This window comes from Plectropomus leopardus, chromosome 3, assembly GCF_008729295.1.
Source record: "Plectropomus leopardus isolate mb chromosome 3, YSFRI_Pleo_2.0, whole genome shotgun sequence".
NCBI classification, from domain to species: Eukaryota; Metazoa; Chordata; class Actinopteri; order Perciformes; family Serranidae; genus Plectropomus; species Plectropomus leopardus.
This window is the reverse complement of record NC_056465.1, coordinates 11,928,824-11,943,923: the sequence shown is the minus strand read 5'-3', so window position 1 is coordinate 11,943,923 and position 15,100 is coordinate 11,928,824. Positions and strand designations below refer to the sequence as shown.

The following is a 15,100-nucleotide window of genomic DNA, read 5'->3' as shown; positions in this document are numbered from 1 at the left end:
GATGCCACACCTGTCAGGTGAATGCAAAGGAAAAGGAAAAGTGCTCACCAACATGAGTTTGAACAAATTTGTGATCAAAATTCAAAGGAAATGCACTGAGTGCATCATATATATATAGATATAGATATATATATATAGATAGATAGATATAGAGATAGATAGATAGATAGATAAATAGATATATTTATGTATAAACCAAATACCCAGAGCATAATAAAATTAAAGAATGTGTCTTTTCTGATGCTCAGGGGATGATGGAGACTAAATCCCAGCTGTTAACACTCATTACTTGACATACAAATGGCTCCTTGTTAAGTATACATGTTAGAGGGGAGAATGGGGAATAGTTTGCTGAAAACTTGTCATTCTCAATCAGCTCACACACCATGTGTAATACCTTCTCCGGCATGTGGATGACACTGGATTTTGAACAAACTCACAAACTGGCCTTTGACTATTCCCAGCCTGAAGAGCTCAAAAGCTGCCTTGATGATAACTCGGCCCGACACTGTGACAAGAGCTGGGGAACAAACCTTGACACCGCAAGCCCTCCCATCCTCCCATAATACATATTGCTCACTCTTCCTCTCACACATACACAAACACCACAGGGGACTTGTCACCCACCCACACTGAAATCACTGAAATGTCACCCTCTGGCCCCTCCAGTGTTTGAGTTATTACCTGTTTCCATTATATCTTTCATGCAGGGCCAATAAAGCTTGAATCAGGTTATAAGAAGGATACCAACAACCTTTATTAAGCTGTCTGTGAACAGAAGCAAATACACAAAGTTCACACACAAATATAGGAAGGGGAGAAAACAGAGTGATTACTTCCAAAAAGAACAGATGGGACAGTGTGAGGAAGAAGGACGAGGAGGAGGAGAAACCAAATGAAAGGGAAATGAAATGAAATTTGAGGAGACAAGTGTTGAGAAGTCGGCAACTGCAGCCTTGAAAGCATATCAGCACACCCAACAGAAACCACCCAGCCATAAGTACTATTTACAAGATGTGAAAGTACTGTTATTTATGTGTGATCTGTGACACTGCAGAGAGCAGGGGAAGTCAAGTGTGCTCCAAGACAATGTGAAGAAATGCCACTCCACACACTGCACTGTCACAAGGTCAATGGTCATCTCAGAGACGCTCTTGTTACTTTCGTAAAAGTTTGTTTTTTTGCTGTAGTGTGAAACGCTCGCAGCTGTCAAGCCACACATGCACTCGAACTTGTTGTGTTGATGCGGCAAAAGTGTGTCAGTGTGTGTTTGTGCAGATTTACAGCAGACAGTCGTGGTGAGTGAACTGAGAAAAATGCCTCAACTGTCATCTGTCGCCCTAAGAGAACATATGCAAGCAAAAAAAAAAAAAAAAAAAAGAAATCACACAGTATTCGGGCCGACTATATTTTCTCAGTCTGGACGTATTCATTCATTCAGCACTCTTCCACTACATTTTGATGGGTTTGTTTGCTCCAGGCAAACATTTTCAACATGGCACAGAACAGCAGTCGTTTGAAGGGAAAACAGCATTTATTGGGATGAACAAATGGCTCCTGGAAGTCAGTGGGAAGACTGCAAAGCTCTGATAGACAAGGAAACAGAAATTCCCAATTTTTTGTTCAAATGTTGCACTAATTCTAAATCGAACTCTTAAATTCTTGCTGATGTCTTGTCTGTAAACTGGAACATATTTCCTGTATGTAAAGTTAAATAAGTATGTGTAATAATACATGTGACACAATGATTTATCCAGTTAGAAATGATCTTCTTTTGGGTTTTTTGCCATCTCTGTTGGCAAAATGCTCAATATTATTTTTCAGTGATCACAATGTCTTGTACAGAAATTCAGTAATTAGAATAATAACTTATATTAGGATATATTTTCATATTAGGATTATAGTTGAAAGTGTTGCCTCTGCTGCTGTGGTGGTTTCTACTTTTTGATGTTTCACTGAAATACAGTGAAGCATTTCAATGTTTTGCTTAAGTAAAAGTAAGAGTGTAGAAATACTCCTGCATGCAAAATGTTCCTGGAGTGAAAGTTTCAAATTATACTTAAAGTGCCAAAATAAAAGGTGTCCTTAAACATCATGGCCCATTTCAAATTAATGAACATTATATAGATGGACTAAAATTATTAATGTGTGCATCACTTTAATGTTGCAGCAGGTAAAGGTGGGGTTAATTTGTATTTGTTTTTACACAGCCAGATATTTTGTGAATTCTCTTCCTAAATAAGTAAAGTTTTATGTGATCTTGACCTGTAATAATACATTATCATCTTTTTTCTGTTGACGAAAGATTAGATTTTATTTTGTAGGCTATTAGTAATCTAAAAAAGTAACTGGTAGCCTAACTAAAATTTTCAAACAAATCCAGTGGAGTTAAAAGTATGTCTATAATATTTGCTTCTAAAGTAGAAGTATAGTATTAGTATAAAGTACTTCAAAATTGCAGTTAAGAGCAGTACTTGAGTAAATGTACTGCTTTACTCCACTGCTGAGATATGTTGTAGTGTGCTATAAAGGATTAACTCCATTCACTCGTGGATGAATGGCGCAAACGTGAGCGCGCTGCCCCACCGTGTGGCCGTATGAAGCCACTGCAGCCCGAAGTAGTGTTGACAGTTGCCAGGTAACAAAATCTCCTCCCACCCTCCACTGAAAGCCTCTTTGCTTTGCCAGCTGTCGATATCAGTGCGGATTGATTTAGGATTGTATTTTAAACATGGCAGAAAAGGAGAAAATGGATTTGGTTCGTCAGAACGCAATTCATGTTGAGACGATCCGGAAAGAGCAGAGACACCAGAAACTGCACATGGAGTTCAGCATTAACCCACACCGGAAATGTGAGTTCAGAGTCTGTGCTCCTTAAAATCCTAAGATTTAAAAAGTACTTGAAGTGAATTTTTCAGTAATTTAATAAACAAACAGGGACTAAGGTTATTTCTCACATATAAAGTTTTAAAGATACTGCCAATAGTTATCTATTAAAGGCAGCTACTGGCCAATGGGAGAAAGTAACTTTGTAGGCCACATTTACTTGAGCAGTTACTTAAAGTAGAGGTTTGTTTACTTTACTTCTTCCTACTCCAAGTTTTATTGACATTAAACAATACAGGATCGCACAATTTAGCTAAAGCCCCTTCCATGCTACATAAAAAAGTATTAACAGATATTTAAATGTTTCAATTAGAATAAAAATCACAAAAGAGCAGTAGTATGTTTTTATGCAAAAATCCTAATCTGTAAAGTAACAAAAATGTATAACATGGCATGAAAAGAAAGAACTCAAGTACCTCAAATTTGTACTAAAATACAGTACTTGACTAATTAATAACATCCAACCACTGTAAAATAGGCAATAAAAAACTATGTAAAAGTGTCAATGAAATAGCAACTAAAAAGGAAAAGTTGTGTGTTGTAGTTGTGCTACTTTCTACTTTACTGCATTTATCAGGAGTTATTTGTTAGTTGACAAAGAAAACATGAGATCTTAGGTTTACGCTTTAGTTTAAAAAGTAAAATATGATTTACTGTATATCTTTGAACAGTATACTGTACACTGTCTGAAACCGACCATTCTGTCCATCAAGTAATACTATCACTGCAATACTGTAATTATACTTTGCTGTCTTTACTTTTCTATATTTGAAATCTTGAATGTAGGACTTTTGCTTGTAACACAGTATCTTTACAGAGTAGTTTTACCACTTTTACTTAAGTAAAAGCTCTGATTACTCATTGAAAAAACAGCATTTGGCCCTGTCATAATTGCCGTCTATTAATGTATCTTTTGCTAGTTAAACTGTATATATTTGATTGTATACTGCATCTTTTTCTCACAATGTATCGCCACTGCCTCTTAGTACACATCCTGCCAGACAAACCCATGTCCAGGAAACCAACAGAATTGGTTGCAGAGAACTGTAAGTTACCACAAATTCCCTTGAAACTACAGAAATGTTTTGCTTTTTTCTTCTCCTCTGCCTAAACAACACTTACATAGACTTTTACGTTACTGCAGCCCCCTACGATCCCAGACAGGATGAAACAGCTGTAAATCTTTGAGATCTGTTTTTACTGATTATGCACACGTCTCTCTTTCCCAGCGGACTTCATTGAAGCCTTCCATAAGGCCCGCCAGGAGCCCACTAAGAAATATGCAATGCCACAGACTGAGAGTCAGGAGATAGGATGGGTGTCAACTCCACTGGTGAGGAAAACACTGCTTACACAATTACAAATATGAACAAAACTGCAGGACACCAGGGTGGCATGTGAGCAGAAAACCGCACTTTAGATCCTGAATTCAGTTAATTTCAACGATCAAACCCAAAGAAACGGATGTTAATCTCCAGATCTTACTCTAATACTTATTCTGTCCTTTTTCTCCCTTTAGGTCCCGTCGCACCGCAGCGATAAAAGACTCAACTTCAACCGATTCAGCACGGACATCACCAAACACAAAGAATCTGCCCTGCGTTCATCAAATTAGATCGCCAAAAAAATGAGCAACCCATTTTCAAATGTATGTGTTTATTGTAAAAAACATACAAGTGTCATCCCCAGAAGCTGCCCTTTCTCATTTCCATCTCAGCGAGCTGAGAAAAAACGCTTGCGGGGCAACATTTACCAGCACAGGTCTATACGAAGCACACATGCCCCTCACATACTTATCATATTAATGAACAGGAAAGGGCAAAACTAACAGCTGCTCAATATTATAAAATGTCATGTCACATGGGAGAGAATCAGTGAGTCAAGGAGCTGAGTTAGAAAAAAATAAAGCAGAAAACACAAAACTCTGAAGAGCACACACAGTGTAAATTAAACAACAATGAGGCTTGTGTGGACATCAGGATGTAATCACAGAAAGTGGCTTTTAAACCACCTTCTCAAATAGGGATATAGAGTCAATTATACTCAATAAAACACTTTTTTCCTTTGTGGTTTAGTTGGCTCCATGTAGTCCACTCCTGGCTTTACTCTTTCTGCAGTGAGACCTTTTCTTCACCAGTCATGTCCTTCAAATAACTTCTTAAGCAATATGGCAGGACGGTTTTCTCTCTGTAGCTTGAAGGATCCTCCATATTAATCCAGACACGTTTAACAGAAGGCATGTTGTACAAAAACTGTAGAAGAAAAGCCCACGTTCTGCTAAATGTCTCCTGGTGTAAATGTAGTTGAGACTGGGGAGCGGGTGCAGGAAACCCTGCCTAGAAACAAAGTCCAAGTGCAGCCTATTGACCAGCCTCAGTCAGTTTTTTTACGAGCGGGACTTCATCTTCTTGCGTACAGACTTGCCCGGGCGTTTCTGAAAAACATAGAAAATCATGAGCTTGTCTAGAACAGAGAACTACTTCCCTGATAATATGATAATTTACTGACAATTTTTCTGCATTTATTAAATCAGTCAGCAGTGCTTCATGTGTGTGAGACTCACATTCTGTTTTCCACCTTTGCCACCTTTCTTCCCTCCCTTCCCGCCTTTCCCATGAGCCACTTTGGCGCGGAAACTGGAGACATCGTTGTGGCTCTCCTTGGTGTTCCACTTCTTCCCACTCTTCTTGCCTCCGAACCCAAACTTCTGGTCCTTGTATTTTCTCTTGGCATTGGGGCTGTCAAAATAGTAGTATTTTTTTTTAGCCTTTTGTGAAAATGCCACAAATGTGAAGAGTTTAAAAAAAATATCACGCATGATTTTTGTGATTGCAATGTGCAAAGCTGAAATGTAACGCCTTACCCCTTCTTGTTTATTGCTTTGTTTGGCACCTGAGATGAGTCTTTGCCCTTTTTCTGGTCTCCTTCCAAGAAATCCAGTTTGTCGGTCATTCCTAGGGGTGACAATGATTAGAAATCTAAAATCTCAATTTGAAACCATTCTCACACAACAAAACCTCAAAACATTGAATACTGTTAATAACCAAAAACATTTTACAGCAATTTACAAATGTTTCTTTCCCCACAGTGCACAATAAATGACACAGCAAGAATTTTTTTTTCCACTTTGAAAGATATGTTTGAATAAAATCACACTTTTAAAAATACTCACCTTTCTGGTATTTCTTCACAGCACTCATCATAGCTTTCTTCTCTTTCTGCCTCTTCTGAATCACTTCTATTTGGACCTGGAAATATAATGACAACTTGTGTTAACTCTTCACACCGATATAGATCATTTGGCCTCTATTGGCCTTTTATGAAGACGTCTCCAAGATGCTGATCTAGCATCTGTTTTGCATGTTTTTTCTATTACTTTAACACAACAATAATAGACAGTGTAAAAGCATATCTTTGGTGCATATACATGGAAAATTATATCCTGTATGTATAAAAGGTACTTCAAAGACTGAAACCTAAGAGGAATACTTCTGAGACTTGTAAGAGGAAAAAAAATGCTTTTCATAGAGCGACCAACCTTTTTGCCAAACTTTCTTTGCTCGCGCAGTTTCTTGGCCTTTTCTGACTTCTCCAGTATCATCTGCTTTGAGATCAGCTTTTTCCTGATCTGGACAGAGGAATATAGAACATGTTTGTACAAATATTTTTGTATTTAAGTCTGAAAATAGCATTTACAATACTTATAACACAACTGGCTGTGGTGCGTGTCAGGCTACACATCAGTCTATCCAAAACATCAGATATAAAAAAAAAACCCACACACAAAAAGAAACTGGAATTATGTTTGATGTTTTTGGTCAAGATTCAAAAAACAACAAACACCTGTAGGTCTTGCGGCTTTGCTGTTTGTTAGTTGTTGTTTTTTTTACTATATTTGTCAAAATTGCATCTGTACCTTTCAAGTGTAACATTCACAAACCAGCTCACCTTCTGCATCTGCTGGTCGGACTTTGCCATCTCTGCAAAGTAATCGTCAGGCCTCTTGGTGGCTATGCCATGCTTGCTCAGGAGAGGCAATGCCTCGAGAACTGTAGCTTGAGCTTGACGGTAGCTAGACATGAACAAACACAGATATACACTCTAAATATACACTCTCTTTGGACAAGTTAGATGTCCTTTAGCAAGTAGAAAATTCCATGAATCTTCAGAGGTACACATGGGTTGGGTCTTTTGCAGCCCACATCAACTATTAACATTGCACATATAAGACAAAATAAAATTCAGCAGTAATTATTATTGATTACTGGAAAACAACAATAAATGTGAAACAAATAAATGAACTAAAAGATGTATAAATACACTCCTCAGCCATGACATTTAAAATATCAATAATAATTCCATCTAACACTGTCAATCTAAGCGATTCAGATCTGTGAACATGGACTCAATGACTTTTAGAATTTTCACAATGTTACATAATGTTTTGGTCACTCACAAGAACATTTCTCTCTGAAAATCATCATCTGCATTGACATCTCCATTTTTAGCACTGGGAACTTTTCCTTCAGCTTGAGAAAGAACGTCTTCAGCCGGCAGGTTGGTCATATCCAACCTCTCCACCCAGGGAAGATCTTTACGGAAGTCAGCAAGGCACTGTTTCAAACCCTCCTGCATCACAAGAGACACGTTGTGTTAGGTAACACTATTGTTGGAATAGCTGCAGGAGTGGATCTTTTTTTTTCAAAATCAGTTCAGAATTATATCAAATGTGTTTTCTTTCCTTAGTGTCATAACTAACACAAAAGTTGGTGAGGAGTTCTAACAGCACAGGACTGTTATTATGAATTCACTCACCACATTGTTGACACATTTTTTGGGTTTATCCACCAGGACGTTCATCCCTGGTTTCAAAAACCCCTTCGTAAAAGCTTCTTGGAGCTACAAAAAAAAACAAAACAAAATTTGGTTATAGTTATATTCTCTTGCATATCTTGTTGTGCAACCAGACACACTTGCTGTCAATGTATAAACACATACACAGCACGCGACAGTAAACATTTATATAATATTAGAGTCAGGCTGTTTGCACAGGAGGTTTTCACATGAGGAGTTTCAACACTTAAGTAGTGCAAAAATCAACACAAATACAGAATAAAATAATTTACAAAAAGCTGGACAATAATACTTTTTTTTTTTTTTTTAAATGCAATAAGAGGTGACGTTTAAGGAAGATGCGCAATATACGAAAATAATATATACACTATACAAAATAAACATTTCAGGCTTCGTCCTTGTAAACATTATATTCTCACACAACGTTACTATAAACAAAGGTCAAGTCAGTCTCGTCTGGATAAGTGTGTCAACAACGACTTTTCAAAATTCAGCACACACACACACACACACACACACACACATTTTAGTTTTACAGTAGTTAGCTTTGACTTGCTAACCTTAGCCACTGTTAGCATACCAACAGTTTTCCTCACCTCATCGTCTGATAATTCACTGTCTTCCTCCTCAGAGTCCTGTCCGAGCAGCGACTCCTCCTCTGCTGACTCCATAGTCCTGCTATCGATAATCATAAGATGATAATATTTGTTTTGGCGGCCGTTAAACGCAAAGAAGTCTGTTGTGGATGTGCTGCTCCTCACATGCACCGCGCGTTCGTTGGTTTCACGTGGGGAGGAAGTGACGAACAGCAACGTTGTACCAATACAATCCGCCGGCGGAAAGGACGCATAAGAACAAAGGTTCCTACATTGAAAAAAAAAAATTCAGATACAGGCAAATTATTTATTTATAATAGATCAATGAGACAAATATGGTGGCGTTCATTGTCATAAATTATCTAACACTCTAATAAAAAGACAACGCACTTAGGTTTTTGGGTTGGTTTTTGTTTGTTTGTTTGTTTTTACCTTTTCCGTCGTTTTTCCTGTCACGTTATTGAATTCCCCTTTCACTCCTCGTTAAAATATTTAATAATTGCAGTTCCTGGAGGACTGCAAACTCCACATGTTTTACCTATGAAACAGATCGAACAGATTACCTATTCAATTCCGAAATTCTATTTGAAATATAAATTGGTGAAGCTTTACTTCGAGTATGTAATTTTAAGACATTCCTCCTGGAGGTGCTGTCCTGCACCTGGGCAGTAGTGATAAATAGATGATAAATTCAAGGTGTTCAAGGTTCATTTATGTGTCATTTTACAACACAAAGTTGCACAATGAATTAAAGTTTGTAGCTTTTTTCATACTACACACACATAAACATATACAAATAGAATTTTAAAAAAATTAGAATAAAATTAAACAATATATGCCAATAGGTCTACTGTTCGCCTACTTACATACAGGCTATAGTGTTATGCAGGCCTAAGTGTAAAATGTATCATTTATAATGGCGTGCAGAGGATAAGGTTATGATATAACATCAATGTCCACTTTAAATAGATAGATAGATGAACAGAGTTTTTCACCACATTATTATGTTTCTAATATGTCAAGGAGCAGCCAAAACCTTGTCAAATTGGCCAAGAGGACTTTGCTGATCAAAGCATAGAAAGAATCTGCATTAAATCTTTATATGAGTTTGACTGTGTTAAAGAGGCTCATGAGTTTCACTGGCCATCTCGTCAAGAAAGAAACTATTGACATCACTTTTTCAAAGCTCTCTCTCTGAGTCGATTTCTGTCACTTTGACACGGAACGAGAAATGTCTGCAGTGTTGGCCCAGTGTCACGACAGGAGAGAAAAAGACAGGAGAGGTCAGTGCCGCTAAAATTTTCCTACATGTAACACACACCCAGAAGTAAAGGTACATATGATAATCTGCCCCAAATGTACAAAATTTAAGTGCAGTGAGAAGGTCTGAGTTACTGTCCAATCTGGAGCATTATCACTGCACACTGTAGCAAGTGAAAGGGAATCACAATCATTCATTTTTATGTTGCATGAAGACAGTTTGTATTCATCTTTTGTGCCCGCGTAGCAGTCGTGTGTGGAGAGCTCGCAGTTAGAGAGTGAGAGCGTGCACATGCTGAATGCTAATGCTGTGCTTTGGCCAGTGACCATGAAAGTATCTTGACTTTACTCAAAATGTCACTTAACAAGGATTCCTCTCAAGTGGTCAAACAAGGAGCTCAACGCCACCAAGGGCTGTGTTAAGAGTTTTCAACCATGATAGTGGACATCAATCCACCGAACATGTTGCATTACATTACCACTGATTATTGAGGCTAGTACTGCCGATATGTTCTGACATCCTATGAAAGAGGTCATTTAGGTTATCTGTATGCGTTATCTGTAATTCCAAAGAACAGACAGAAACAGAAAACAGAGTGTAAAACATCTGCAGGACTGCATTTCAACCAGATCATCAATAATTAACATGCCTCTAACCAGAAATTATAGCAGGAAGTCAGCTGCAGTTGGCAACATAACAATAATTTGCCATTTTGCATTGTTCTGCTTGTTGTCTATGTTTATCTTGTCAGCAGTCCTCTGAGACAAACCGCTGTTTTAAATAAACACAGACCCTGTCAAAATGCATGTAATTTGGACAAAAATAAGAGAGACGTTATCTGGTATGTAATGTACTGGCTTGAAAATGAAAATTCAATTTTGTGTTATATACTGTAGGTTTGAAATGAATTAAGAAACACACAACTTCATAAGATGCTATACACTTAAATAAATACACAAATAAATGAAAATAATCCCTACACCACACTCTTCTCTTTCGTCTATGGGGATTTACTCTGTTTTGGAGCCAATTTCAAGTGGTCATTTAAGGAAATGCAGTTATATGCTATGAAAGTGCAATGTTAACACCTTTTTATTTTTAAGTTCAATCGCAATTGTTTTACAAACATGTTTTAACAAGTAAACACAATTTCTAAAAGCATTCCTTAATTTTTAAAATTTAATATATACATTATCATTCTGTTGAAAATGGCATTACATTTGTTGAGCCACACATTATGACTTATTTAGGACTCAAAACTCAAAGTTTAACACTTGGGACTTGACCTTGAATTGGACAGTCTGAACTCGGGGCTTAATTTGGAATTAAGACTGGAACTGATACTTGAGTTCAAAGACCTGAGACTTCCTTGTGCCTTGCAAAACAATGACTTGGTCCCGACTCTCATGGCACCATGACAGAGATCAAAATATATATATATATATATTCAATATGATATTTTACCATCAGAAAGTGACTTTTTATACTGACATGCTTTTGATTTGACCCACGACAGTCATTGAGGGAAAGTCCTCATTTTAGATGATGTCAAGAGCACAAAAAACAAAGACAGCACAGAAAACACAGAGAACAAACAAAGTAAGTAAGTAGTAAGTAAGGTAAAGTAATTAATAATCATGGTTTTAAACTGGCCCAAAGTTATTAAAGTGTTGAGTTTGAATGTGTGTTGTAAGATGTTCCAGGTAGATGAAGCAGAAAAACTAAAAGCAGTTTTTCCAAATTCAGCATTTGCATTTAATCATCTACAGTCAGTGATTATGGAAAGAAATAACAGTTAAGTATGCATTAAAAACTCCTTACTTCCTTTCTCTGAAGAACCTCTCAACTGAAAATCATCTTCAGCTCTCTTCACAATAATGTCAGAGACATTTAGTTTGCTATTACAACATGCAATTTTCATTTATCTTGGAGCCCAGGAGGCTGCAGAGGTGACTCTAACACTAATACCAGATGGAAGCAGGATAGACAGAAGACTGAGGACTTGTGTGATGAGTACCACTGTTCATTTCAGATGTTATCACTCTCTTTCAGTGGCTTATCCTCTGAGTCCTAAAAGCAGAAATGGACTGATCCCCCTAAGAGTCACTTTCTATTCTATTCTGATGGAAATCAATATTTACGATTTGTACTTCACCACCCTTAGTTCTTCCATTCTCTGCGTGGTCAGATCCAACTCGGAGGCGGCTTCAAAAGGAAAAATACCATAATTTCCATTTCTGTCATCATAATCGCTTGAGCCAGACAGTAATGCGGTCCATTGAATTCGCATCTCTCTGTCACTCTTCATCTCAGAGCGACAGGCTGCTTCCTGACAGCAGATTGAAAATAAGTTGAATTCACTCTGTCAAGCTCCTGTCTTAGAGTTATTCCTGGCTGCTGGATCTCGGGACAAAAAAAGAACACAGCCGTAAATGTCTGGGCCCAAGTTGGATGACTGGTTAAGCTCCTATATGACACTCAGTCAGCCTGAAGAGATTTGGGGATGTGCAGGTAAACAATGGTCTGGATAAATTACTGGATTACTATTTTTGGTCATTTTTGCCCCAATCTGTCCTGTCTTGAGTGGATGTTCATTCTTTCTTCCTCCATGATTTGACTGACGAGCTGGCCTATACCTCTTCCTTCATGAGCTACATGCTGCTGTCTTTGACATGCACAAACAGAGCCATTAAGCATCCAAAGTCCACCTCCTGCAAGCACTGGGATGAGCAGAAAGCTCACACCAGGTCTGTTGGGAGTTGTTTGTGGGAATCATTTGAACATTATCTGTGCAGGGCTATTTCAAATTGTAAAAAAATGGCCAGGTTTTTGTTTCCCCATTGTTTTGCAAACCAACACAACACAAAAGCACATTTTCCTAGTTCTTTGTTCAGAAGCAAAACTACCTTAATTCTCATTGCACATTTAGGCTTTTGGGGGTTGGCAGGTATATAAAGCAGTGACTGTAGCTCCTGAGAATTGTGTATTATTGCCCAAAATAGTATCAAGAAAAGGTAAAATGGGTGTATTTAGAAAAGTAAGTAAAGGTAAGGTAAGTCAAACTTTCATTGTATTTATGAATGTCCTTCCAGCTGGTCCACCCTTTTCTCATTTCCAACTCGTCGAATACTGCCTCTTGGTCAACGATTCGGCATCAGACAATAACGCAAAAAGACACCTTTGGGGTCATTTTCTAATGTCACCAGGGAGCCCCAGTTTGAAATGCTGACGGTGTCAAAGTGATGCCACACCCTGCACTACAATGTGATACGCCACCAGAAGGCATCACTTTGAAACGTCGCCGGTAAGGACGTAATGTAAGGAGCTGGAGACTCTCCATAGGACAGGAGGAGGGGGAGATGGATGGGTCAAACAAATCCCAGACTTTCACCCAGGAGACCGCTTTTTTTCTTACTGAATGAATGTTGGGCCAAACCATGATATTTTTTTTCCAAACAATTAAGTTTATTTCGAAAAATGCTGTATGCATCTGATGAGCAGAAAATGTACATTTCCTGTGAAAACAGTAGTTTATTTGAAAGTACACAATGAATGTAACAGACATAAACTGTCAAGGCTTCCCAGAGCATCAACAACAGATACAGGAGGATATTCAGTTGTGTCCTTGAAAGAAATTGCTGTGAAGACAATTTTGCTTAATTCTGGAGATGTGTCTAATCACAATGTTGAGTTTTATCTAAAATGTCATAGTGCCACTCTCCTAGCCAGTTGATAAGTTTGGTCTGGAGTGATGACATACAAAGTGCATTTGTGTAAAGAAATTAACTCAGTGGAGCACCAAACCCCATTTCCAAATACTCCTTAGAGTGACCACATAATATAACCTGGCTATGTGACAAAGTGCTTTATAATTCAGCCTATAGACCATCAAGTGCAGGATTGCCCAATCATTGAGTGTCCACAGAGCCACTGAGTATCAGAGTGAGGGCAAGTGGTCCCAGCATGGGCAGGCAGCCCAATGTCTTTCTCCCTTATGACTAGGAATTAGACACAGCCCAATGTTCAACCCACATCTCACTCAGGTGTTATGTCCCAGCCTCAGTCTGCTACCCAGGAAGCAGCCGTGCAGCCAAGAGGCTGAGTGACCATGAGTGAAAGAGAGACAAGATAGAAAATCACCAGCAAATCTCTTCTGTTTTAACCTAAAATATTTAAAATGATAATATTCAGTACTACACCCGTACATTATCATACTGCAGGGAGGGTGCCAGAGAAAATGTCAGAAGTCAATACACCGGACTTTGTATAATTTGCATCATTGTGAGAAAGTAATTTAGGCATCGACTTCAGCCAAATCACAAGAGACAGCATTTTTATTTATCAGAGGTTCTCCAGATGGTCTCTTTTTTGCAATTTTGCACAGATTCCCTGGCTCACAATCACTTTGCACTCCATAGAAAATCTATTATTAGGTTACATTCAAATGGAAAAATCCCATCTTATTAGCAACCAGCCCCCAAGATTTGTAAACAGGAAGTTGTTTGTGCCTTTTTCTGTGCTTTACCACTGCTCTGCTCCCTCCTCGCCTTCGCTCTCCTCTTCAGATGGAATATTACATCTGAAGTATTTTCAAGTGGCATTGGTTAAAAAGTGTACATGGCTTAAGTTGTTCTTTATAAAACACCAGCATTTGACAAGAGTGACACAACACAATAGATGTGACACATGTGTAAGGGAAATAGATGTGACACGTGACACATTTAATTTCTAAACTGCATTTGAAAAGGTGGTTTAGTTAAATAAAAGCAGTGTGTTGGTGTTTTGTATGAGGGGCCAGTGAGAGGTCCTGGGTGTCTTCTCATTGTATGCACACAGTGTGCTCCTCTTCTAAAGGTGGACGTGATAAGAGATCCTTAAAATCAATAATGGAAATTTAACAAAAAGGCGATAGCGGTGCAAGCTGACCACAGCTGGTGAGTTGCAAACAACATGTCCATACAAATAGATCCACTTTTCCTTGATAAAAAAAAACAACAAAAAAAAAAAAAAAAAAGAAAAAACAATAGGTTCATAGGTTTATCCTCATATGAATTCTTAAGGAGCAGTAGCAGCCCCTAAAGGCTAAAATGTTCATTACAACCCATAAAAACAATCATCATTGCTAACATCGCTGTTGCTGAGGGGTTAAAATGAATCTTAGATTCGGTTTCTGTCCAGTTAAGCTTTCTGATAACTCACATCCATTTAATAAACAAGTAAATATTGCACAGAAATAAAGGGCTAAATCTAGCAAAATTATTGTGTTTTTCAGTACATTGTTGCATCATTTAAAACTTTCATTTTGTGGCAATGTCATGCATATATTGCCTCCACCGCTCACCATTATTCAAATGCTTTATGTGAGTGAACATACCTGCGGAGAGTGAGAAATAATAGGCTTCATAAGGCTGCATGCTTTGCCTCCATGGGAGTGTTTGACTCTGCAGCCAATCAGTGTGTTATTCCCCCATATGGCCAGGTGTTCTATTGCCCAACCGAGGCA

The 15,100-nt window shown here is 38.1% G+C and overlaps 2 protein-coding genes across 2 annotated transcripts; one reads left to right on the top strand and one right to left on the bottom strand.

Moving 5' to 3' along the window:
- The first annotated feature begins 2,728 nt into the window (after positions 1–2,728).
- fam183a (family with sequence similarity 183 member A) lies at positions 2,729–4,514 on the top strand. Its single transcript, XM_042516698.1, has 4 exons — positions 2,729–2,852; positions 3,873–3,932; positions 4,116–4,219; positions 4,406–4,514. The coding sequence occupies exons 1-4, from the start codon at positions 2,732–2,734 to the stop codon at positions 4,499–4,501; spliced, it is 381 nt and encodes a 126-aa protein (XP_042372632.1). The 5' UTR covers positions 2,729–2,731; the 3' UTR covers positions 4,502–4,514.
- An 11-nt stretch (positions 4,515–4,525) lies between these two features.
- ebna1bp2 (EBNA1 binding protein 2) lies at positions 4,526–8,544 on the bottom strand. The gene is made up of 9 exons (XM_042516690.1): positions 8,337–8,544; positions 7,702–7,785; positions 7,343–7,515; positions 6,835–6,958; positions 6,425–6,514; positions 6,059–6,134; positions 5,750–5,840; positions 5,450–5,624; positions 4,526–5,320 (listed from the first exon to the last, which is right to left on the bottom strand). Exons 1-9 carry the CDS (start codon positions 8,430–8,432, stop codon positions 5,273–5,275), a joined length of 957 nt encoding a protein of 318 aa, XP_042372624.1. The 5' UTR covers positions 8,433–8,544; the 3' UTR covers positions 4,526–5,272.
- Positions 8,545–15,100: the final 6,556 nt, after the last annotated feature.